The 26,032-nt window shown below is 38.6% G+C and overlaps 2 protein-coding genes and 1 pseudogene across 3 annotated transcripts; 2 read left to right on the top strand and 1 right to left on the bottom strand.

The window, feature by feature from the left end:
- The first annotated feature begins 837 nt into the window (after positions 1-837).
- LOC116135892 lies at positions 838-9,592 on the top strand. 2 transcript variants are annotated; one of them, XR_004128957.1, is made up of 5 exons: positions 838-1,342; positions 2,994-3,365; positions 3,454-7,944; positions 8,386-8,464; positions 9,531-9,592. XR_004128957.1 is itself a non-coding variant. In XM_031421603.1 (4 exons), exons 1-3 carry the CDS (start codon positions 1,202-1,204, stop codon positions 7,903-7,905), a joined length of 4,965 nt encoding a protein of 1,654 aa, XP_031277463.1. In that variant the 5' UTR covers positions 838-1,201; the 3' UTR covers positions 7,906-7,944; positions 8,386-8,997. The 2 variants fall into 2 exon arrangements, 1 of the variants encoding a protein (XP_031277463.1); XM_031421603.1 differs by lacking the exon at positions 9,531-9,592 and having other exon boundaries at positions 8,386-8,997.
- LOC116136527 lies at positions 9,475-17,870 on the top strand (annotated as a pseudogene).
- A 1,542-nt stretch (positions 17,871-19,412) lies between these two features.
- On the bottom strand, positions 19,413-24,888 carry LOC116135646 (rac-like GTP-binding protein ARAC8). Its single transcript, XM_031421365.1, has 8 exons — positions 24,493-24,888; positions 24,042-24,129; positions 23,800-23,909; positions 23,653-23,716; positions 21,600-21,664; positions 21,439-21,504; positions 20,676-20,773; positions 19,413-19,605 (listed from the first exon to the last, which is right to left on the bottom strand). The coding sequence occupies exons 1-8, from the start codon at positions 24,595-24,597 to the stop codon at positions 19,566-19,568; spliced, it is 636 nt and encodes a 211-aa protein (XP_031277225.1). The 5' UTR covers positions 24,598-24,888; the 3' UTR covers positions 19,413-19,565.
- Between the last annotated feature and the right edge of the window lie 1,144 nt (positions 24,889-26,032).

Consider the following 26,032-nt stretch of genomic DNA (forward strand, 5'->3'; position numbering starts at 1 on the left):
GGTCTAATACCTTATTGGTCGGTTCTAATTGTTCTAATGGGATCAATAATTATTTTTTAGGCTGAATGATAATTTTTACCCTAGTCTATCGGGAATGTAACATCCAATGTTACCTTCTTTTACTTAACCAATTTTGTCCATTCATAATGTTATATATATGTTTCACGAGGGTTATGTTAATTCTGAAATTAGGAGGGCAGATGTCCTTTATCGATAGATTGGGGCTTAAAATGTCATTAGATAAAAGATATGCATTTTACAAGATAAATTCAACTTTGGTAGTTAAATAATTTAGAATGTGATTAACCAATCACCATGTTATTAATTCCTGAAACATATTATTTGACTAATTCCAAAGGGACAGGAAAGATTTTATGAACAAAATGGAAGGGTATATGGGTAAAATAAAAAAGATAAAAATAAAATAGAAGAAACAGAGTCATGCTTACTGAAGCAAACCAGCAAAGAATCTAAAACTGGACAGAAACAGTAACAGATTTACATCACACTTTAGTAACGTGTGTTGGAACAACGCAGGACAACCTTAACTTCTCCATCATATGCCCTCATGTGCAAATTTCCAAAACCCCATTTATTTCCCATTTTACCCCCCCACTGCACTGGGCCCATCTTTTTATAATAACAACAAAATTTCCAAACACCACTTCAAATTTTAAAACCCAAAAAGTCGAACACTCTCAGATCAGTCAACATTCTAAAATCAGTTCAGTTGTCTCACATTTTCCATGTAATCATTTCACCATAAACTCACCGCAAGGTCACTTTATCATTTCCCTCTCTGCCCGATCTGCCCAAGTCGCTGCCCGTTTCTGCCTACCAAGTAGCCAAGTACACCTTTCCTTTCGCTGTCTCTCTCTCTTCGATTTCTTTTGGATTTTACTCTCTCTCTAGATCGACGGCTTGAATTTCATATCTTTTTCTCCATCTCGATCACGATTTCGCGATCTGACCTTCAATTAGATCGGTGTAGAGGAATTCTGTCGAGCGAAGACCTGGAACTCGGGTTTTGAATTAGGGGTTTTTTTTTTTTTTTTTTTTTTTTGGTGAGTGCTGGCTAGGGTTCTGGATTTGGGGCCGGTGGGATCGACGGTAAATTAGGGAGAAAAGGAGGGGTAATTTGGGGAAAAATTAAGGAGAGTGAATTGATGGTAGTCGTTTTAGGGCAAAATGCAAGGGTATTATGTGTATGCATGGGTGGAAGGCAGGTGAAGAGGAGAGGAAACGGGCGGGTCGGCACATGTGGACTGTCCCATCACGTGCGAGCGTAGCTGGTGATGGTTCTTCTTCTTCTTCTTCCAATTCAGCTAATTCGTTTAATAAGGTATTTCATGATTTTAGGTTTTTGTTTTATTCTTCGGAGCTGTATTGAATTCGTTGGTTGGATTTGCTTTTTGATTGCTACCAAATCGTTGAAATCGATCTATATATACTTTTTTAAGATGCGTGTAATTTTTTATGTTGGGGATATGGTTTTGTTGGAAAGTGAGTACGGTATATCGGATTTATGAGGTTTTGGATTAATCGATGTCAAGTTATTTAGAGATTTTCCGTAGTTTTGTGGCATGACGTGTTTGGTTGATTTAAAATTGCGGGAAGCAAGCCAGTTTTGAGAATTGTGCTCTCAATTGATTGGCTTAATATTTTATGCGTCAATTACCTTCTGATTCTTCTTTTGTATAGTATTCTGGAGATGGTCTTTTGCTTCCCGCACATACCCACACACAGGCGTGGAGCTATTATTTAATGAAGAGATTATATCTACAAGAAGTAAGTAATGTAGGTTTTGTTAGATTGGAGTGTAACTAAAAGGATTAGAAGTATTGTAAGCATGCTATGTGATTCAATTGGTTACTTAGAGATGAATGATGATTGAGTAATTTGGAGTCTAGATAAATTGATGAAAGGAAGAGATCAATTCTAGGAAATTTTCTTCTTGTCCGTTGGAGTAAGAAAATCAAAGCTCTGAGTTTGATGCCATAAAGCTGGAGTTAGGGAAACATGGTTGGAAGTGCTTGGCTGCTGGAAAGGGATCTCCCTGCTAGGTGCAAGAAGCAAGAAGTAGAAGTTGCATCAGTTGTTTTCCTTTTCTTGATAACTGTCCTCAAGAATTTTGAATATTACAAAGTAAAATGGGTTTGTAAATAGAAAGGAATGGCGATTTATATGCCCAAAAAAATGTATAATCTAAAAAATTGAAGGATTATTAATTGCCTTCTAATCGTTAATATTGTGTGTCAGTGCTTCTACATCTACTCATAATTGAGGTTTTTGTTGAATCTTGGAAATATGCTCTCTTTGATATTCTTATGAGTTCCTTGATGTGTCGAGAAAAGAAAATGTTTTATTAAAGTTTTAGGATGTCTGGTTGAAACTCAAAAGATGTGATCTGAGATTGTTTATTCTTTAAGTAGTTTTTATTGAAGAAAGCCCTAGATATTCAAGATTTTCGCCCTTTTTCTTGCGGTCACAACCAGCTTGGGTCTGCCCTTGCCAGATAATACTGTTGAATTTTTAAGTAGCTCCTCTTGTGGATAAATGAATAACTCATCTCATCCTTAGATTGTTTTATGTTAAATACAGTAGTTTCTTGGTTGACAAATGCAACGGAAAAGTTTAGTTGGATGGATTTATGTTAATTTATGTTACTTAGGAGCTTTTCAATTCATAACTTTATGATATCATCGATCCCAATGGTTGTTCTTATTAGCAATCATTTTGACTTAGACAATATACATGTAGCTTGAATAAAAGGAAAGTTGAGATGGTGATGATGATGGTAACTATCAGTTGTTGGTTCTGAATTTCTCTTTTTTCATTTATTTCGGCGATCTTTATCTGCTGATTTTTCTTGTTCTTTTTTTCAGGTCAATCAGTTCATTACTGTGTCTGTAAAAGTTATACATTGTGTAGTTTTTCTTTCTGTCAAGTCAGTCTTTTGTTCACCAAACCAAATTTCTTTTTGTTTTCCACAGGATGGACGCAAGATCAGTGTTGGAGATTGTGCTCTTTTCAAACCGCCCCAGGATTCCCCACCTTTCATTGGAATAATTCGTGCACTGACTTCTGGTGAAGAGAACAAATTAAAGTTAAGTGTTAATTGGCTTTATCGACCTGCTGAAGTAAAACTTGGCAAAGGCATCCTGTTGGAAGCTGCGCCAAACGAAATCTTCTTCTCCTTTCATAAGGATGAGATTCCAGCTGCTTCCTTACTGCATCCGTGTAAAGTCGCATTCCTTCCAAAAGGTGTTGAACTGCCGTCAGGATTTTGCTCATTTGTGTGTCGGCGAGTTTATGATATTAAGCGCAAGTGTTTATGGTGGCTAACTGATCAAGATTTCATTGATGTGAGTCTTCGATGTAATTGCATGTCTTGCTCCATTTTAACTTAGGTAATTGATTCTTAAGGAGTAATATGCTCATCTTCTTTTTCAGGGTTGGCAGGAAGAAATAGATCAGCTTTTATCTAAGACACGTATAGAGATGCATGCAGCATTGCAGCCAGGTGGCCGTTCTCCAAAGCGAATGAATGGTCCAACATCAACGTCACAATTAAAACCAGGTTCTGATAGTGTTCAGAACAGTGCCTCCTCATTTCCTTCACAAGTTAAGGGGAAGAAAAGGGAGCGGGGAGATCAAGGCTCTGAGCCTGTTAAAAGAGAACGCTCAACAAAGATAGATGATGGGGATTTTGGTCATGCTAGATCAGAAACTATTTTAAGATCTGAGATTGCCAAAATCACAGAGAAAGGTGGTCTTGTAGATTTTGAGGGGGTGGAAAAGTTGGTACAGCTCATGGTACCTGAGAAAAATGAGAAGAAGATAGACTTGGTTTGCCGGTCTATGCTTGCTGGTGTGGTGGCAGCAACAGATAAATTTGATTGCCTTAGTAGGTTTGTGCAGCTTAAGGGTTTGCCAGTCTTTGATGAATGGCTCCAGGAGGTCCATAAAGGTAAGCTTGGTGATGGTAGTAGCCCTAAGGATGGTGATAAATCCATTGAGGAATTTCTCCTAGTTTCACTTCGCGCGCTTGATAAGCTGCCAGTAAATCTTCATGCCTTGCAAATGTGTAATATTGGGAAGTCTGTGAATCATTTGCGTTCACATAAGAATTTGGAAATTCAGAAGAAAGCAAGGAGTTTAGTTGACACATGGAAGAAACGCGTTGAGGCTGAAATGGATGCAAAATCTGGTTCAAATCAGGCTGTATCCTGGCCTTCCAGAACACGGAATTCAGAATTTTCTCATGGTGGAAGCAAAAATTCAGGTGGATCTTCTGATGTTGCCATTAAGAGCTCTACAATGCAACTTTCTGCTTCAAAAATTGCTTCAGCCAAGCTTGTCCAGGGGGAGACTGCTACAAAATCTGCATCTACATCTCCTGGGTGTATAAAATCATCTCCTTCACCTGCATCAGGGAGTACAAACCTTAAAGATGGACAGCCACGAAATGCTAGTGTTAGTGGTGCCTCTGATCTTCCTTCAACACCAGCTAGAGATGAGAAAAGCAGCAGTTCCAGTCAGTCCCATAATAATAGTCAATCTTGTTCCAGTGACCATGCAAAAACTGGGGGTTTCTCTGGGAAGGAGGATGCAAGGAGTTCAACAGCTGGTTCAATGACTGTGAATAAGATCTCTGGTGGTTCTTCGCGATCTCGGAAATCGACAAATGGCTTCCCTGGGCCAGCTCAATCTGGTGGTCAGAGGGACCATGGGTCAAGCAGAAACTCTTCCTCGCACAGAAACCCAGCTTCGGAAAAATTATCACAGTCTGGCGTGACTTGTGAAAAGGCACCTGATATGCCCATTGTAGAGGGAAATAGTCATAAATTGATTGTTAAAATTCCAAATCGTGGTCGTAGTCCTGCACAGAGTGCCTGTGCAGCATCTTTTGAAGAACCCTCAGTGATGAACAGCAGAGCTTCTTCTCCTGTGCTTTTGGATAAACATGATGAATTTGATCGTAACTTAAAGGAAAAGAGTGATGGCTATCGACCTAATATTCCCTCTGATGTGAATAATGAATCTTGGCAAAGCAATGATTTTAAAGATGTACTTACTGGGTCTGATGAGGGAGATGGATCACCTGCTACTGTTCCTGAAGAAGAGCCCGGTAGGACTGGTGACGAGACTGGAAAAATGGTTGAAGTTTCAAAAGCTGCCTCCTCATTATCGGGAAATGATCTCAAATCAGGAAAATTGCGTGAGGGTTCGTTCAGCTCAATAAATGCTCTGATTGAAAGTTGTGTCAAGTACTCTGAAGCCAAGGCATCTATGCCAGTTGGGGATGATGCTGGGATGAATCTGCTTGCTAGTGTGGCTGCTGGGGAGATTTCTAAATCTGGCATGGCTTCACCAGCTGATTCTCCTCAACGGAATACCCCTGTTGTGGATCACTCTTGCAATGTCAATGATTCAAGAATAAAATCGTCTCCTCGACATGATCTTGGTCAAGACCAAAGTAAGTCTGTTGATTCTGCTGATGATGAATGTGAGAAGCAGGTTCCTTCTGGTACTGTTTGGGTTAAGAATACAGACAGTAGAGACAGTAGAAACAATTCCTTGTTTTCTCAAGAGAAACCTGATGGGGACCCTAGTGGACATTTAACAACTTCAAATATGGGTTTGCAGCAGACTGGAGAGTCATGTCTAGAAAGTAATGGAATTTCAGAAGATGCAATTGGGGTTGCACGATTTGCACCTTCTGCTTGCATTGGAGAAAAGAAATCTGATGGTGAAGAAGGCAAAGAACTTATAGAGAAAAAGGCAAGTGGAGTGCGTGCTGATGGCATTCCAGGTACGAAACAAAAGATAAGTGCATCTTTGTTAACCGAAGATAAGGTATCTGAATCAGGTTTAGAAATTGAAACCAAAGGCATTGAAGGATCATCTAACCCATCTTTTGAAATTGAAAGTGAGAAGAATAAAATGATGTGTGAAGGTTTAAACAGTGGTGTGCATAATGAGTCCAAGCCTGCTACTGTGATACAGCCTGAGTTTGTAAAAAAAACAGATGAGGGACTGCTGGTTCCCTCGGGTTCTGTCAAGGATAAGGATTCAGTGAATGTTGATGATGTTAAGTCTGAGAAGGCTGATGAGACGGATGGCTGGAGACATGTAAAAGACAGTGAAAAGAAAAAAGCTGAATGGGACAGTAATGCTTCTGTAACTCGTGAGAACCGAGTTGTAGCAGTTTCAGGTTCAGCTTTTATTGATCACAAGGGTGAGACTGCAGAGGAAAGTTCAGAAGCTAAGGTTAATGTTCAATTTTCTGATGGACCAACTCCTTCAAAGGCATTGACTGCATTACAAGTTCAAGAAGCAGAACAGCGTGCAAGATCTAGGGGGTCTAAGGCAGAAGTGGACGAAGCAGAGGAATCTACATCTACCACTGCTGATGCTTCTTTCCCTGATGCAGGGGTTTCAGATATGGATGCAAAAGTGGAATTTGATTTGAATGAAGGCTTTAACGGGGATGATGGGAAATATGGGGAGTCAAATAACTTAATAAGCCCAGGATGTACAGGTACTGTTCAGTTGATTAGCCCATTACCATTTGCTGTTTCTTCTGTGTCAAGTAGCCTTCCTGCTTCAATTACAGTGGCTGCGGCTGCAAAAGGGCCTTTTGTTCCTCCAGAGGACCTATTGAGGAGTAAAGTAGCTCTTGGTTGGAAGGGATCAGCGGCCACAAGTGCATTTCGGCCTGCTGAACCTAGAAAGGTTTTGGAGATGTCGTTGAGTACAAGTAACGTTTCTCCTCCTGATGCCACTGCTGGCAAACACACTCGGCCTCCATTGGATATTGATTTGAATGTACCAGATGAGAGAATCCTTGAGGATATAGCTTCTAGAACCTCTGCTCAGGATACAGCTTCTGCATCTGAGCACACAAATAATAGGGACTTGGCACGCGAACATACTAGTTCTGCACCTGTACGGTGCTTCGGAGGACTTGATCTTGATTTAAATAGAGTTGAAGAGCCTACTGATTTGGGTAATCTCTCAACAAGCAATGTTCGTAGACCTGATATACCACACCAGTCTCTAAAACAGTCATCGGGTGGTCCTATTGGCGAGGTGGGTGTCTGCAGGGACTTTGATTTGAATAATGGGCCTGTTGATGAGGTGAGTGCTGAACCATCACTGTTTAGCCAGCACCTTAGAGGCAGTGTGCCGTCCCAGCCATCTGTTTCAGGCCTTCGGGTGAATAACTCTGAGACAGGGAACATATCTTCATGGTTTGCCACTGGGAACTACTCAGCCATGTCAATTCCATCTATCTTGCCTGATAGAGGAGAGCAGCCTTTTCCCATGGTTGCAACGGGTGGGCCCCAAAGGATGTTGGGTCCCCCTACTGCTGCCACCCCATTTAGTCCTGATGTTTTCAGGGGCTCGGTGCTGTCATCTTCTCCGGCAGTGACCTTTCCATCCACCTCATTTCAGTATCCTGTCTTCCCTTTTGGTAACAGTTTTCCTCTCCCCTCGGCCACCTTTTCTGGTGGTTCAACAACATATGTGGATGCATCATCTGGTGGGAGGCTGTATTTCCCTGGAGTCAATTCACAATTATTAGGACCTGCTGGCACAGTCCCGTCCCATTACCCTAGGCCTTATGTTGTTAATCTAGCAGATGGCACTAACAATGTTGGTGTTGACAGCAGTAGGAAATGGGGAAGGCAGGGCCTAGATTTGAATGCAGGGCCTGGTGGCCCAGACATAGAAGGTAGAGATGAGACGTCTCCTCTTGCACCGAGGCAATTGTCTGTTGCCAGTTCACATACACCAACAGAAGAGCAAGCAAGGATGTATCAAGTGGCAGGTGGCATTTTGAAGAGGAAGGTACCTGAGGGAGGGTGGGATGGCTACAAGCAGTCCTCGTGGCAGTAGCAATTGGTGGTGTTACAACCCAATGACCCATGAAAGCTCGTAAGTTTTTTATTCATTTTTCACTCGTGTAGGCCACACTGTTTTTTGGGCCATTGATAAGAAATAGTCGAAGACCTCACTCAACTCTAGTGACAGTTGTTTTGTTACTGGTCTAGGACTTAACTGGCTTGTGCAAGGTCTAGTTACCTGATTTCAAAGGAAAAAGAAAAGTAAACAGAATAGAAATAAAATTAAATGAGGTTCAGGACAGCTTTTGGCATTTCCTCTGCTATCAACACTTTGTTTGTCTTTCCCAGTCACACTTGAGCATTATTGGATAAAATATTTCAGAAATTTTGTGCTACAGCTGCTTTTTTATCCCCTTTGTTCTTGTGGGTTAACTTCGACAATCTTATCCTTGTACACATGTTTAAAATCTTTTGTTTAGAAGTTGCATCTGTTGCCACCTTGTTGTTTATATTTAATTTGATTCTTTTCCAGTTCCCCAGTTCTTTGAGGATGGGCATTGGCTAATCCCGAGAGGTCGTCGTCTAACTTGTGTGCACTCGGAGGATGGGTGGTAAGTGAGTTAGTTGATGTTGCTATTAGTCATCATCAACCCCCAGCCTTCCGCTGAATCAATTGTATCGTAAAAGAATCTGTTCTGGGTCTTTAAGCTGTTTGTTACTTGAGTTTGTCCTGGGTGGCTGCAGATCACTTTCCCCTTTGTAGATATTTAACTGTTGGAAAGCTTGCGCTGTACTATCCTGACATTCAAAATTGGTGTCCATACTTGTCTTTAGTTTCTTTTACATTATATACCATTGGACAAACAGCACCCTTCCTCTTTCAACCTCTTGATAATGGGAGGTTGGTTTGGGATCTCTGCTTTAAGCCGAATTTTTAGTTTACTTGTCTTCGCTTCCTTGTATATTTTCTCTGCTTATTCATTTTTCTTTTGTTTATTTTATAGACACTCTGGTCATTGTACCTACCCTGCCTATCATGAAATTACATATTTCTTGTATTGATACTCATATAGCCTGGTATTATGAGACTCAGGCCTATAGTCACTAGATATTCATTTAGGGACATTGGACTGCATTTTACTAATTTGATAATGGTTTCTTGTAATCAGTTTAGTGATAGACAAGGTAGTATAATTTTGAGTACAAATGGTGGGGCATAAGTTAGCCTTAGTTGATTATGTTTTCTGATTTTTTTTCACTTGTCTTCGGTTAGTGTTATTGACATTTGGATTGGGGGTCTCAGGCGACACCTTGGTATACAGTTCGCTCTGTGTCATCTTCATACTCTTTCCTTTGGATGGATTTCCCAATCTTTGTTGTGTAATGGTTTTTCATTTTCATTTTATTTTGTGGAGCTTGTTGATTGTTTAACAATTAGACTGGCCATTGCCATTACATTGAAATCTGATATATTCCATGTTTGTATGTGAGATCAGCAAGCTTAGTTGCCTTTATAATTCTACTTTGAGATTTGGCGTGATCATTCTGTACATAATAAAATATAGTTGATCTTTAACTAGAATAATAATAGAAAGTAGAAACTTTTAAATATAAGAAAAAAATGGTGGAGCATTTTGATGTTGATACTGAAATTATGTGCTTGTATGGATTTTCAAGGGAAATGCAAATTGGAGCAATGGTGAGTGCCTACTGTTTGGCAAATCAATCAGCGAATTCTAGCAATGGTTAGTGGGATAAATGTGGCTAGCGAGGTTGAAGCCTTGAAGGAGGAGGAGCCGAGGAGCAATAACGAGAAGGCAATGCTGAAAATATATATACATTAGATAAACTGAAAAAAAAAAGCGCATGTTGTGTCTTGGATTATGAATGTATATGTGTTTTTTTTTTTTTTTAAATACAATTACATCTGGGGTTGATACTGATGTTTCATTAGATTGAAATAGAATTTGTCGATTCAATTAAACAACATGATCCCCACCCTTTCTCATAATGATTGTCAGAATTAATGCTAAGAATGGACCAATCGATACTTACACCAAAAGAAGATAATGACAAGTCTCTGTGTTTTAACCGAGGGTTGTGTAATAAATAACGATTGGCATTAGTCATAGGTGTTTAATAGTTGATTTAATAGTTTGGGTATAAGATGTTCGAGATTAATAGAGTTATACACAGATACTGTGATTATAATAAAAAAAAAAAAAAAAAAAAAAAAAAATTAGATTGGTATATAACTACAAGAAACAGCAACAGGAAACTAGGAAAGTGTTACGTAGAAATAGAAAAAAGAAAAAAAACAAAAATACAAAAGGTTAAATTGCCAAATTTTTCACTTGGCTGACGTGGAACTGTCATACCAATAAAAATCACCAAGTGTAAACACGTAACCTTTCCTTTTGCGTTCTCTCATTCATTTGTTTCACTTTCTCGCTTTGGGCTATTCTCTCTCTTAGATTCTCGAAGAGGGAGGTGCAATCGTATCGTCGCCTTTCTTTCTGGATCTCGTCTTCAATTAGATCAGTTTTCTATCTCTTCAATTTTTTATTTTTAATTTAGGGTTGGGCCTTTTCCTTTTGTTTGTTATATATATGGTTGATGATCTAGGGTTGGGTGGGTTTAAAATCGTGAATTCGTGATAAAACGAAGGGGTAAAAAAGGGATTGATGGTACTCGTTTTAGGGCAAAATGCAAGGGTATCATGCGTATGCGTATGCATGGATGGCGAGCTGGTGAAGAGGAAGACCACCAGAGGAAACGGCACATGTGGACTGTCCCTCCACGTGGTCCCAGATTTTAGATGCACTTGCTCATGGTGCTGCCTCTTCTTTCTTCCCCTCCTTGTCTTCTTCTCCCAATTCAACTACTTTCTTTTTCAGGTATTCCTTCAATTTTCGCTTTTATTGCTTTCTTTCTTTTACTGCTTTTAAACCCCTCTCACTCTGTTGGGTTTTTGGGATTTTCGGGCTTTCATTGTTTCTATGCAAATGTTGAAATTCATCTATTTTTTTTTTTTTTTCATTTTCCTTACTCTCTTTTAGATTATTGTTGATTGGGGTTCCAATGTTAAAAGAGAGCCTCATGTTTGTAAATTTCGGGTTGTTGTAAAATTGACAGATTTTTGTGAATTAGGTGTTAGGGCTTAGTTCATGAAAATTGAAGGAGGGAAGATTTTGGAATGATTGTATTGAAGCTTTAAGGGTTGTTTTTTTTTTTTTTTTGTGTTTGGAGTTTGTTTGGTATGAATAGCCTTTAATATGTTGAGGAATTTGTGCGAGAACTATATAAATGATTCGTGTTAGGGTATGCGGTAACAACAAAACTAAATATGCAATTCATATTGGGAATATAAAGACATCTATTTTCCTTACTCTTTGGGAGATTTATTACATTGATGCGTTCTTTGCCCCCGTGTTGTACCATTAATGAGGTCTTCTGACTTGTTTAAGGCTCTTGTTTTTTCTCCTCCTAATTTTACCGTCTCATTTGGATGTCATGTGCTTAAATTTTTGGAGGATTTTCGTGACTATGTGCGAGACGCTGATTCATCTTACTTTTGTAAGAATTTACTTCTCAATAATACTTTGAGCCAGCTCTAATAGTGACTTATTCCATCCTGAATTTGCCAGCTTCCGGTATTCCTTGAATGGGCGGGGAACATAGTGGGCAAAGTGGGAAGCTTAAAATAAGGGTGGTTCTGAAACAAATAAATATTAAGATTTTTATCATGAATTATGGATATAGGACATACATGCAAAATGCTCTTAATTTTTAGTTGATTTTTTTTTTTTTTCCAAAACCCTTGTTATGTTTTGGTAACTGTGTCATGGAAATTGTGTACAGATTGGACAGGTTGTAAAGTTTAACAGATCGTGTCCTGAGGCAATTTATTATTTTATCTCTTTCTTTCTAAAGAAACGGGAGCTTGAATATTAGAGATTGAAGGATTTCACTTCTCACTTGGGAACCATTTCACTCCTTACTTTCCACATGATATTCTTGAATAGTTTTTTCATGGGATTGTGGATCAGTTGCTGCTTCACTGTTACATGTTGTTGTTCTTTATGCACTGGTTATAGTATATGATGCAATTACAACTGCTTAATGGGGACTGCTTTAATCAGGGAGATTAATTGCATCATTCCATTTAGAAATATTGAATCCATGAAAGTTGATGATCATATTTAATCGATGATAGTGTTGTTAAATGTTGTTGTAGTGGTTTTGTAAGTAAATGTAATCGGCTTTAATGTAAAAGATAATGCTGATTTAGGAATGACTTGTCAGTAATTTTTTTTATAGTTTGTGTTTAGTCCAAAAAGTTGTTATTGTGGAATGCTCTTTTTTTTCTCATGCTGTTAAGTCATTCTTTGGTTCACCAAGCCCAAAATGTTCTCCACAGGATGGACGTAAAATCAGTGTGGTGGATTGTGCACTTTTCAAACCTCCCAGCATTCTCCTCCTCATTGGTATAATTCGTTCGTCCATGCTGGGGAAGAGAATAAGTTAACATTAAGTGTAAATTGGCTTTATCGATGGCTGAATTAAAACTTGGCAAAGGCTTCCCATGGAGGCTGCGCCAAACGAAATTTTTTATTCCTCCATAAGGATGAGATTCCTGCTACTTCATTACTACATCCGGTGTAAGTCGCATTCCTTCCAAAAGGTGTTGAACTTCCATCAGGAATTGGCTCTCTTTGTGTGCCGGAAAGTATATGATATTACCAAACAGTGTTTATGGTGGCTAACTGATAAAGACTATATGACTGTAAGCTTTTTATGCTCTTGTGTGTTTTGTATTTTTTCCTTTAGCTACTGTTTTGACTCTTTTCCGGTAATCAATATTTTTATTTCTCAGGACCGACAGGAAGAAATAGATCAACTATTGTATAAGACCGTGTAGAAATGCATGCAACAGTGCCACCAGGTGGCCGCTCCAAAGCCAATGAATGGTCCAAATTCAACTTCACAATTAAAACCTGGGTCCGACGGTGTGCAGAATAGTGCTTCCTCCTCTCCATGCAAGTAAAGGGGAAGAAAAGGGAGAGGGGAGATCAGGGCTGTGGCCTGTTAAACGAGAAATTCTTCAAGAATGGAGGATGGGGATTCTGGTCACAACAGAAGGATAGTTTAAAATCTGAGATGCCAAATTTACTGATAAAGGGGGACTTGTAGACTATGATGGGGTAGAGAAATTGGTGCAGCTCATGACACCTGAGAAAAAAAAGATTTGGTTTGCCGGTCAATGCTTGCTGGTGTCGTGCTGCGACTGAAAAAATTGATTGCCTTAATTGGTTGTGCAGCCAAGGGTTTGCCTGTGTAGATGAATGGCTCCAAGAGGTCCACAAAGGAAGATTGGAGATGGTAACAGCCCCAAGGACGGTGATAAATCAATTGAGGAATTTCTCTTAATTTTACTCCGTGCGCTTGATAAGCGCCTATAATCTTCATGCACTACAATGTGTAACATTGGCAAGTCTGTGAATCATTGCGTACACACAAGAATTTGGAAATTCAGAAGAAGCAGGAGTTTAGTTGACACCTGGAAGAACGTGTTGAGGCTGAAATGGATGCAATCCAAATCAGGCTGTTCTGGCCAGCTAGATCCAGGCTTCCAGAAGTTACTCCTGGTGGGAAAGACAGTCAGGTGGATCCTCTGAGGTTGCTGTAAAGGCTTGGTGCAGCCTACTGCTTCTAAAATGCTTCAGTCAAGCCTGTATCAGGGGAGCCACTACAAAGTCAGCATTTGCATCCCAGTGTCTGTGAAATCGCACAATCACCTACATCAGTGGGCACAAACCTAAAAGATGGACAATCTCGTAACTCTGCTGGTGCTGGTGCAACTGACCTTCCTTCAACTCCGGCAAAGGAGGAGAAAGCAGCAGTGCTGGTCAGTCCCAACAATAGTCAATCTTGTTCCATTGACCATGCCAAAACTGGGGGATTCTGGGAAGGGGATGCTCGGAGCTCTACTTCTGTTTCAGTGGCTGCAAATAAGGCCTCAGCTGGTTCTTTGCGGTCTGAAAATGTTAATGGTTTCCCAGGTTCAAACTTTCAGGTGTTCATAGAGAAACTGGGTCAAACAGAACTTCCCAGCACAGGAATCAAGCTTCCGAAAGACCATCACAATCGAGTTTAACGAGTGAAAAAGCAATTGATGTACCTATTGTTGAGGGGAGTAATCACAAGCTGATAGTTAAGATCCCGAATGAGGTCGCAGTCCCGCCCAAAGTGCCAGTGCAGGATCTCTTGAAGACCCTCCAGTCACAAACAGCAGAGCATCTTCTCCTGTGCTTTCAGAGAAGCATGATCAATTTGATCGTAACCTCAAGGAAAGGAATGGCACTTGTTGGAGCTGATGAGGAGATGGGGCACCTTCTGTTGCTCCTGATGAAGAGGGCTGTCGGACTGGTGATGAACAAAGGCATTTACTGAAATTTCCAAAGATGCTTCTTTACCATCAGGAAATGAACATAAAAATACAAAGCGGCAACAAATTCCTTCAGTGCTTGATTAAGTATTCTGAAGTTGCATCCGGCCAGTTGGGGATGATATTGGAATGAATTTCTGTAGTGTGGCTGCTGGAGAGATGGGCAAATCTGATGTAGTTTCACCGCCTGGTTCTCCACAAAGAAACACTCCTGTCCATGAGCAAGTCTGTGATGACAATGACAATGATTCAAGAGTAAAATCATCTCCGGGCACTGATTTCTCGAGAACAGAGTCAGTCTATTGATGGTGCTGACGATGAACATGAGAAGCAGGTTGATTGTACTTTGTCGGCCAAGAATGCAGATATTAATCAGGAGAAATCTGCAAGAGATTCAACTGGACATATAAATATTTCCCCAATGGATTTGCCACAGACTAGAATTCATTTCCGGAGAGCTATGAGAATTTGAAACAAGAAATAAATGAGGAGATCTCAGACGCTGCAGCCAAAGATCTTGAGGGAAAGGCAGATAGCAGAGTGGATTAGATGGCAGTCCAGGTGCTTTACAAAGATGAGTAGCTCTTTATTAACTGTGGATAAGGTCTCTGAACTGGTGGAAAAGTTGAGACTGAAGCCTGAAGTTTCATCATCATATCAATCTTCAGAAATTGATGGCGAGAATAAGAAAAATGTGAATGATGGATTTAAAAACAGCTACAGACAGAACAGAAACTTTCTGTGGTAAAACACTTTGACTTTGTGAAAGCAACAGATGTGAAAGTGCCGCTTACGTCTGGTCATGGTAAGATATGACTCCGAGAAGTTGATGCAGTAAAAGCTGAAAACGCTGATGAGGTTGATGTGATTAGTCATCTTAGTGATGTGAAAAGCAGAAAAATGAATGGAGAAGTAAAGCTCTGTGATTCACGACGATCCGAATGAACCGAATTCGGGCTTAGCTGTCGCTGATCAAAAGTGTGAGCGCATTGAGGAAACTGTTGAATGTAAGGAGGTTAAAGGGCATCATTGTGCTGGTCCAGCTCCTCCAGAGGCATCCCCTGCATTGCAAGTGCAAGAAACAGGACAGCATGTTAGGCCTGGGGAACCTAAGTTGACTGGGGTTGAGGGAGATGAAGCAGAGGTGTCTTCATCAACCACTGCCGACACATCTTTCTCTACTGCAGGCATAACTGATATGGAAGCAAAAGTTGAATTTGATCTAAATGAAGGTTTTAATGGTGATGATGGAAAATACGGGGAGTCGAATCACTTGACAGCCCCAGAATGTTCAGGTACTGTTCAACAGTTGATTAGCCCATTGCCTTTCCCAGTTTCTCCCGTCTCTAGTAGCCTTCCAACCTCCATTACAGTAGCTGCTGCTGCAAAAGGGCCTTTTGTTCCACCAGAAGATCTCCTGAGGAGTAAAGGGGCACTTGGTTGGAAGGGGTCCGCAGCAACAAGTGCATTTCGTCCGGCTGAACCTAGAAAGGTTCTAGAGATGCCGTTGAACATATCGCTTTCTGATGCTACTCCTAGAAAACACAGTCGCCCTCCATTGGATATTGACTTGAATGTACCAGATGAGAGAATACTTGAGGATTTGGCTTCTCGGGGCTCTGCTGAGGATACATTTTCTGTATCTGACCTTACAAATAATCGTGATGTGTCACATGAACGGATGGGTTCTACACCTGCTCGTTGCTCTGGTGGACTTGACCTTGATTTAAATAGAGTTGAGGAGCTTACTGATGGTAATTTCTCAACAAGCAATGGTCATAAAGCAGATTTTCCAGTTCAGCCTGTCACATCATCATTAGGTGGTCTTTTCAATGGTGAAGTGAGTGTTCACAGGGACTTTGATTTGAATGATGGACCTCTTGTTGATGAGATGAGTACAGAACCAGCATTGTTTAACCAGAACACCAGAAGCATACCACCCCAGCCACCAATTTCTGGCCTCTGGATGAACACTGCAGATGCAGGAAACCCTGCACCATGGCATCCCAGAGGGAGCACTTATTCAACCATCACAGTTCCATCATTGCCTGAAAGAGAGCAGCAGCCTTTTTCAATTGTTACACCGGGTGCGCCCCAAAGGATGTTGGCCCCCCCTTCTGGTGGTACCCCGATTGGTCCTGATGTTTACAGGGGGGCAGTATTGTCATCTTCTCCTGCAGTTCCCTTTCCATCTACTCACTTCCAGTATCCTGTCTTCCCTTTTGGAAACACCTTTCCTCTTCCATCGGCCACTTTCTCTGGGGGTTCAACAACATATGTGGATTCATCATCTGGTGGGAGGCTATGCTTCCCTGCAGTCAATTCACAAATATTGGGACCAACAGCTGCAATCCCATCTCATTACCAAAGGCCTTATGTAGTTAGCCTCCCTGATGGTAGCAACAGTACTAATACTGAGAGTGGTTGGAAATGGGGAAGACAGGGTCTAGACTTAAATGCAGGGCCTGGAGTCCCAGATATAGAAGGTAGAGATGAGACATCACCTCTTGTGCCAAGGCAACGATCTGTTGCTAGTTCACAGGCCCTGGCAGAGGAGCAAGCAAGAATGTATCAGATGGCTGGTGGTGTTCTGAAGAGGAAGGAACCTGAAGGGGGATGGGATGGCTACAAGCGACCTTCATGGCAATAGGAATGCATATTTCACCATTTGCTGACCCATGAAATCTTGTAAGTTCTTCATTTGTGTTCTCCATGCATGTGCAATTTGTTTTTGCCGATTGTCAGTAGTCCAACTAAATACGTGACTTTGCATCAAGTTAATTAGTCTTGGCATTAGGCTAGGATTTCATTTTTGTGCAAGGTCTAGTGACCTGGTTTTGGACTCTATTAAGATAAAAAATTCCACCTTTTACCAACTAGGAAAGATATAGGAAATTGATTTTCGGGATGTCCTTTTTTTGCCTTCTATCAAATGTAAAAAATTCTTGTGCTTCTCTTTTTATTTAGGGGTGAAATATCATTCTTATGTATTGTCTTGTGTTATTATAGATGCTCTTTTTTTATTTTTTTATTCATTTATTTTTGACTCCAATTTACTTATTTTAATGTCCTCCTTTTGTTTTCTCCAGTTCTTTAAGGATGGGCAGTGGCTAACCCAGAGGTCGTCTAACTTGTGCTTTTGGAGGTTGGGTGGTAAGTGAGTTATTTGATGTTGTCCATAGTCTCCGACCCCCACCCTTCCGCTGTATCAACTTTATCATAAAGATCTGTTTGGGTCTCCAAGCTGTTTGTTCGTTGAATTTGTTCTGGGTGGTGCAGATCAGTTTCCCCTTTGTAGATATTTTAACTGTTGGAAAGCATGCACTGTGCTGCCCAGACATTCAAAACTGGTGCCTGTAGTGGTGTTTATGAATCAAGAAAATATACTGCTGGACCCAGACCAGCCCTCCTTTTCCAATCCTTATTATGGAGGATGAATTGATCTGCTTTATGCAGAAAGCCCTTTTGTATGTACTTTGATGTTAATTTATCTTTCTTTGCTTCATTCTTCCCAACCCATTTTCTTTTAGTCGCATATATATAAGCAGAGTGGTCGCTGAATTTTGATACTCAGAGCTTTTCTGGATCTGGCATGGTTTAGTTGCTGTGGTTGATCTTGTATTCTTATCTTAGTCTATTTTATTTATTAACCCTCTTTGTAGTTCATCTACTGTGTTTTATCTATCTGCCCATCTTAGCTATCAGAAATAAGATTGCTGATAATCATCCAGATTACTTTCAGCATTAACTTTTGTCTAAGCTTGTGCATTTTTTTTGCAAATTGCATTCGTGTTATCATTTTGGAGTGATGGTTGCTATGCATGTCAATTGAGTTGGCCATAAAGATGACTCTGGTAACAAGGAGAAATTGAACTAATAATTTTGAAGATTTCCTCTGATAATGTTGTACAGTTGGGTCCAGTTGTTGAAATTTTTCTTAATGTCTAATATGAAAAATAAACTTTGACGAATATCAATGCTAGTTATGTATGTGATATTTTTGGCTTAGTTATTCATGTTATAATGAATTCTATGATTAAGTTTCTCTGGATTTTGATTGTTGATGGTGTTGATGAACTCATGATCCTGGAGAAATTTCATAAATGAATGAAATTCAGGTGCATTACTGATCTGAAAACCTTGGAGAAAGATCAGGTTTGATTTTTGAGTTCCATGCATTTATTGTTGGTGATCTGTGACTTTTGACACTCCATCATAAGCTATTAATGTTACATAGTATGACAGTATGTTGTTTCTAAGAACCTACATGCTCTTGGTATCTGTTTCTCCATGAAGCCATCTTGGGTTTAGTCATGTTCGATATTTGTTGGCAAAACTAAATATTGGATGTGGGCTTTATTCCAGTATGTATTTATTATTTCTTTTAACTTTTCTATTTAAGCATGACCAGGATCACAGAGAGGGGAAATCAATGGCAGAGATTGAAATTGAATGATGAAACAAATGAATAGATGTCCCTTTTTGTTTTTCTGCCACATTCTGTTTGATAGGCAGGATTCGATGTATGAAGGCACCGCAATTTGCTTAGTTCACAATGGTTACATTTTGGCATCAAGATGGAGAGTATTTGTGGTTGTGGTTGGTCTTGGTCATGTAGGAACTTCAATTTTGTTACATTGCTTCTTATGGCAGAATTCATTACGTTTAAATATTAATTAGTGAAATCTTCAACCATGAATGGCTGTGGGTGTGGAGTACATAGATATATGTGTTCACTGCATGATTATTAAATCAGAGGTTTAGTCATTATATCTTCCATCCATTAGAAAGGAGCAAATCTCTTGTACCAAACTTGAAGAAGAGATTGTCATGGTTCAAGGTTTGCTAGATGTAATTGTCAATCAGAATGTACTGAACCATGTATGCTGATTGATAAACGTATAATTAATTACTTCGGAGCAACACCGTCAACTAGAACAAACACACCTATAATGCAAATTCTCACAACACAATTGAACTTTCAACTCTTTACAGCAAATTAATGACATATAGATTAGTGTCTCCATGACATCTTTTCTTCACAATGATTAGATCGTACGATTAGAAAATGCACGAGATAGCCACTCATAGAGATGGTTGCACTGCAGCCTACAGAAAAAAGTTCCATGGAAACGAAACAAACAGGATCCCTGCATGGAAATCAAACACTCAGGACCCCAACAGCGTGAAGAATCTCTAGGCGGTCATTGGTATGTTGACACAGGCTAGTAATCAATTCACAATTATTCTGACGAAGATGTTCTTCATTTCAGACCCACAAGGTTCCTTCCACAAAAGACATTTCTGCAAGTTCAATTACCATAAAGTCATGCCCAATTAAAAAATTAAAAAAAAAGGAAATAAGTAAACCCAGATGACAAAAAATATGGAAGCAGAAAAGTCTCACCAAATTTGAATGTAAACGAGAGAAGGCAATAAAACATTCACCAGTTCCCTTTCTCATGCCACAATATGTATTGAGAACTGGGTAAAAAAAAAATAATTGTTCCCTATATTCAGTGAACAGAAATTTTGCTACTAATTTTTGTGGTTTTGGGTGATGTTTAAGATGTTCAGTTCCTAGCACCCATTTCAGGCTAAAAGTAAATTGTCATCTGTGATGATAGCCTCAGCTTAAATCTCACATATTTCTGCTCAGCCAGCTACTAGCCAGTTTCCATTGTAACAGAGCAAGCAGTATCCAATAGGCAACAGCTAATATATTTGTCTTCTATGTACCCAGTTGTTAATTATTAAGGGTTTAGCGTCAAACAAGTATTTCTCATCTTCATTGAATCACAATTATCACAAAAGTTATGGTTGTTATGGGAGTTGATGCCCATTAAACAGAATTTGGTCTATTTTATGGGCTGAATTAGTAACAGGGGACATCTAGCACTCTAATTTTACTAGGCCATTGTTCTTGTGACTGAAATAATCACTACCTCTTTCTTTTATATTTGATTCCTAGCTTTTGTTCTCTTGACATTTTAATGGACTTTGCTTACCCTAAGAAGCACAATAAAACTACCAAGATGGATGCTCGAGAAGAAACATTGATAAAGTGCATTAAAGGCTGATGGTAAGAGAACGAATCTTAAACTAACATCTATCTTATCAGTAATTCCCAACTGCATATTATAACATGATGCAAAAAACACAACCAAGAGATAATAATCAAGTCTTAGTCTGAGAAATAAAAATACTGACAGTAGGCATCNTGATAAAGTGCATTAAAGGCTGATGGTAAGAGAACGAATCTTAAACTAACATCTATCTTATCAGTAATTCCCAACTGCATATTATAACATGATGCAAAAAACACAACCAAGAGACAATAATCAAGTCTTAGTCAGAGAAATAAAAATACTGACAGTAGGCATCCTCGATGTTGCTTTTTCTTCTTCTCCTTTTGTTTCTGTGGAGGTTTGATAACTACCCTGATTGCAGCATCAAACACTGCCTTCACATTCTGCAATGGAACAGACTCGGGTCATACATTAGCATAATATTATAGGTATAAGTGTCTTTGGGTAAATTTAATCCTTTAAAAGAAATAGATAGGCTTGGTAAAACCTGAGTCTGTGTCCTATTTGCCAGGGGAATAAATCCCCGGTCCAGGTCTAGGTAGGAAATGAAATGGCAAGGTACTGGATTTATTTATTTTAAATATTAAATAAGTCAAATAGATAAGTGAGTCATACTGTCATTGATAAGCCAAAGTTGGTCAATCTGTCTAATTTCACATTTCAATAAGCATGCAATTTTTTGATCACCATCATTAGTTCAAGATGAGTACCCAACAGCACTGGAATACTTTCACAAAAGGAACATCTTAGTTAAATAAATTTAGCCAAGTATTCAAAGGGTATAGAAAAAGCACGTAAACTCCACAGAGAGCCTTAATAATGGGAATATCAGCATCAAGCAAGCATAGTCAAGATCTTCAAAAAGATCCACAAAAGTTGGGAGGATATCAAGTTTAGTATAATGGCAACATAACTATGATATTATTCATGATAAAGACTTTGGCACAATGTGTATCTTGTCTCCAAGAGACTTAATTTTCCTGTAGAATATCAGAAAAAGAGTCTTGTTGTGTGTTAACACTAACTTTCCTGTTAAGCTTTAACATACCTGCTGAGTTTTTGAGCTGCACTCAATGTAATATGAAGCACCAATCTGTTTACGGAGTTCCTCTCCCTGATTATATAAGAAAGATTGCAACCAAGAACTTAGAGCACTGACTGAAATATTTCAAAGATAGAGCATAGAGCAACAAATTAACAGAATCATACTTGTGCAGTGGTCACAGGCACCATTCCTGGGTGATCAGCCAAATAATGTTTATCCTCACGAAGATCTGCATGTTTTAAACCCCACATTTGTTCAGAAAATTAAATTTGTTTCAAATAACTAGTTTACCATAATAAATGAAGATAAATATAAATGCAGCTCATATGTTGTTCTCAGTGTAATATGACATGAGAATGAAAATTTTTCAATAACAAATTTAACAGTTGTGTAAGGCGCTGTAACTTTTTGTTCATTTTAATTCAGTAGACTCATATAATACTTCTTTAAAGATAGGGGAAGTTTAGTACCATCACCTCTACATGGGAAGGGCTTGCCTTAGACTTGGTTTAAAAACTGGAAAAAAATTGGGACTCCTTACTGAATTGAAACATTTAAAAACTAATAGGAAGTAAGATAAAGAGAACAGAAAATGGTGTTGATCAGTCAAGAAGCGAGTAAATCTAACTTCGCATACTCATTCAGCAAATCAACTAAATACTAAATGCAGTTCTCCGATATACATAAGGGAGATGTTTGAATATTATTGACCACAGAAACTCATCAAAGATGAGAACATGGAAAAAATTTCGAAGTGCAATATTATAAAGTTGAGGTCTTCCAGTGTTATTATAACTGTTTACTCAGATACCCTTGTCCTAAGCATCCCGTTCAACTAGGTCTTAGTTTGCAAATTTCAAACCTCGCTGATAAATATCAAAGACAAGAAGAAAAAAAGAATTCAGCTTTTAATTGTAAATGTCATACAATTATAGCCACATAGTGCAAATTACACCTGTCTTAATCTTGCACATTTCAGTTGATTACTTAGAAATAACTTATCATACTTTCCTGTAAAACTAGGGAACTAGTAATGACAGATAATTTACCTTTAATACATGTTTGCAGTCTTCATTAATAGTCAACATAAGATGAAACTGTCAACATCTAAAGCTGTGTGTTTGACAGTCGGTATGTGAAAAGCTTTCATTTAAATAGTCAGAACCTTAGACATTTTTAAAATGGTATAGCACCTGAATTAAATTTTCTTTCTTCAAAAAGTTAAATATCAAAACCTAGATTAAATCACACAACAGAATGCTTGTTGCAGCCTGAACCATAAAGATTGACAAGTTAATGCTCTTTAAAAGTCCTGCTATTGATCACACAATAAAGTCACAAACCTCAACTTATCTCAACAAATCATCAAAATCCTCACCAGATTGTCATGGTTTAATGAAATCCCCTTCCTTTCACGTCTAAGGATGTGTTTTCTATCAGATTATTTGCCACTAAATGTTTGTTCACTATTTCAATGCACATTCAGTTTTTCTTCCTCCAGTCCTCAAACACCTAAAACTGAAATTACCTCCTTGCCAATGCAACTTTGCTCACGAAGAAATGATTTAAAGAAAATTCTTTCCTTCAAATTGATATTACTATCTTCAGTGCCACAAGCTTCTTTTAGTTGCATTGGTTAATATTCTACTGCTTCCTTTACAAATTACAGCCACCACTGAACAGAATATCTATAATTCGCCTACAGTTAACATTGTACATGATGCTTCTGGATGCAAGCATTCTTTGCTATCGGGGTAGTTCATGTCGATTGCTATTCTATGAGCACAAATACTTTATAGGTTCACCATTTCACTATTTTCTAAGGACAAGATCACAATGATTTCACCTCCCGTGTAAATAAGTAATCCAAAATGACAGATCAGTCATCTCAATATCCCTTGCCATCCAATGTTAGATATCTTCTGGTGTATACTCCTAAAAGATCAGTGAAATTATGTTCCATCTTTTCTGTGTGAGTCCTGCTTTTAGTTAAGCCTGCAAAACACCGTCTTTTGTAGATGGATTATAACTGGAAAATGGTACACCCACCTCTATTATCAAATTATTCTTCATCCAAAAACAAGATGGTGTCCTATCTACCAAGACATTTTCTAACAATCACTGGCACTAAAGGATGATTTATTATCGCAAGCAACTGGCAACAAACAAGAAATAAGTCATAAATGGCACTGAATTGGGGTATGCTTTCTGACTTACCCAATTTGGTTCCAACCAATACAACTGGTACTCCAGGAGAGTAATGCTGAAGTTCAGGGATCCACTGACCAGGTAATCACACATTAGAAAACGGAAATACAAGAACATATGCTCAAACAAGATAAAAAGAAATTCAGGTTAATGCACCTTTTTCAGAACATTCTCATAGCTGGCTCGACTAACTAATGAGAAAGCTAAGACAAAAACATCTGCTCCTCTGTAGCTCAAGGGCCTCAACCTGTTGTAATCCTCTTGCCCTATGATATTCATTGAAACACACATAAAATGATAAATTGCCTAATTTGCTGAGATGTTATCTTTGCAGTAAAACAATGGAGACAACTCATGAAGCGTAAAATGATTGCGACTGTAAATCAGAGAAATCATACCAGCCGTGTCCCAGAGGCCTAAGTTGACAGTAGTGCCTTCAGCTATCACATTTGCACTGAAGTTATCGAACACTGTTGGTATATAATCCTGAAAAGCACAGTAACCATTAGAATTCAAATTATTATAATCTACCAAATAGAAAGAGCCAACCAGAACAACAAAAGAATCTCCTTCTGCTTATCTTAATTTGCCACAAACAAAAGTAAAGTACACATAAAGAATAGGTAAATTATAAATGAAAACCTAAAAAGGGAAACTAGTCACAATTTATATAGGCCAAAAGGAAAGTTTGCGCAGAAGCAAAATTTTGTAATTGTTGTTAAAGTAAGTCATGAAAAGCACAGAAAAGCTGCCGTCTCCTGAGTCCTGAACACTGAATAATATACCAAAAAAAAAAAAAAAGAACTGACAAACCCAGATGGATGATGTTGAAGAAGAAAGAGTACATACAGTAGGAAACTTGTTACTTGTATAGCAAATAAGCATGCAAGTCTTGCCAACAGCTCCATCACCAACTGTCACACACTTGATGAACCTTGAAGCACTAGAAGCCATTGTAACCAAAAACAAAACAAACCAACAACAAACAAACAAGAGAAGAAAGATAGGTCTTTTAAGAGTTAAAAGTGCTGGTAAACACTAAAAAAACTTCCCCCCCAAGAGAAAACAAAAACAAAAGAAAAGGATGGTTTGTTGGTGGACAAATTTATGGCTTCTTTGGTTAGTGGTGGATCACATGATTCTCACTCATTTACCATTTCTGTAGCAAATTTCTTCACTTTTTTGGCTTGGTTTCAAGACTCAAGATTGGGTTTTTATTGCTTAGATGATTGCACATTTTGAATTTAACCTTTCTTTCTTTATATATATATATAATCGTGTTTTCTTAAAGGGACAGCTGTTGCATTTATTTTAATCCCAGAATTAAATTTGAAGGCAGGCTTTTGTAGTTTGTACTGTAGCCTTTAACAATTGGACAAAGTCACAAAACGGTGAACGGCTCGCCCGTGATCATTCCCCAGAGTCTGATAAATGCTAAGCCTTCGATTCACAAATATTAATTCACATTTTATACCTTAATTAATTGTCTTTTTCCATAAGGCACCACCAGAATTAATTAGAATCATCAAATCATGGACCACAAAGCAGAGAAACAAAAGGGTAGCTCACAACCACTCTTTTGTTTGTTTCCATAGAAAATTGACTTGGAAAAAGTGGTCCTTGTTTACCAAAAGAAAAAAGTTAAAAAAAAAAAAAAAAAAAAATGGAGCCTTTAGTTAAATGTAGAGAAGTTTAACCTACCATTAATTCAAAATTATTCGTTTGGGGCCATGGACACTGGACCTGAATCATTTGGTTTTTCCTTCAAGTGGGGATTTAAAGAATTAATCAATTTAGAATTTTGTATGATCCACTATTGTGCAAAGTTGAAAGATAAAGGCAGTTTTAAAGCAAGAAAATGGGGTAGCTGGCTTTGAATTATTGCAGGCTTCAAAAGGAGGAGGAGCTGTTCAAGGTATAAGTAAAAATAAGTAACATAATAAAGAATGATTTGCCATAAAGTGGAAATTAAACTATTATTTATTTGATTCTAAAGTGGAGTTTCATGTAGGCCATTGACAAGGCCTTTTCTTTTTCTTTTGGCCATTTTTTATTTTATTCCAAACAGTTTTTGATTAATATCACCTTACAACAATGCTTCTGCTACAATATTTGTTCCACTGTAATTATTTTGGCCTGCTGTTATTGTTAATTTAATTCACAAAGGCTCAACAAACATTATAATGGCACCAAATCTTAGGGTTTTGTGAACATTTAAATGCAATTATGGCCATCCATCGTAATTTTCGCTTCAAAGGGAGGCATCTATGCTTACATTGGTTTCACAATGTTTTTGCCAAATTCGATGTATTAACTATATTTGTGATGAGTGGTTAATAAGACTTTTAGTATATTACTTAAGATGTCCTAAAGTCGAATTCCTCCTCGT

This window comes from Pistacia vera, unplaced genomic scaffold (assembly GCF_008641045.1).
Source record: "Pistacia vera cultivar Batoury unplaced genomic scaffold, PisVer_v2 Contig109, whole genome shotgun sequence".
In the NCBI taxonomy this organism is placed as follows: domain Eukaryota; kingdom Viridiplantae; phylum Streptophyta; class Magnoliopsida; order Sapindales; family Anacardiaceae; genus Pistacia; species Pistacia vera.

Bases quoted from the DNA above. Each gene is read 5' to 3' on its own strand.
- LOC116135892 (XM_031421603.1), top strand. From the start codon at position 1,202: ATGTGTATGCATGGGTGGAAGGCAGGTGAAGAGGAGAGGAAACGGGCG. The intron at 1,343-2,993 runs GTATTTCATGAT...TGTTTTCCACAG, and splicing joins CAGCTAATTCGTTTAATAAG to GATGGACGCAAGATCAGTGT. The intron at 3,366-3,453 runs GTGAGTCTTCGA...CTTCTTTTTCAG, and splicing joins CTGATCAAGATTTCATTGAT to GGTTGGCAGGAAGAAATAGA.
- LOC116135646 (XM_031421365.1), bottom strand. From the start codon at position 24,597: ATGGCTTCTAGTGCTTCAAGGTTCATCAAGTGTGTGACAGTTGGTGAT. The intron at 24,130-24,492 runs GTATGTACTCTT...TGTGCTTTTCAG, and splicing joins CAAGTAACAAGTTTCCTACT to GATTATATACCAACAGTGTT. The intron at 21,665-23,652 runs GTAAGTCAGAAA...TAAAACATGCAG, and splicing joins ATTGGTTGGAACCAAATTGG to ATCTTCGTGAGGATAAACAT.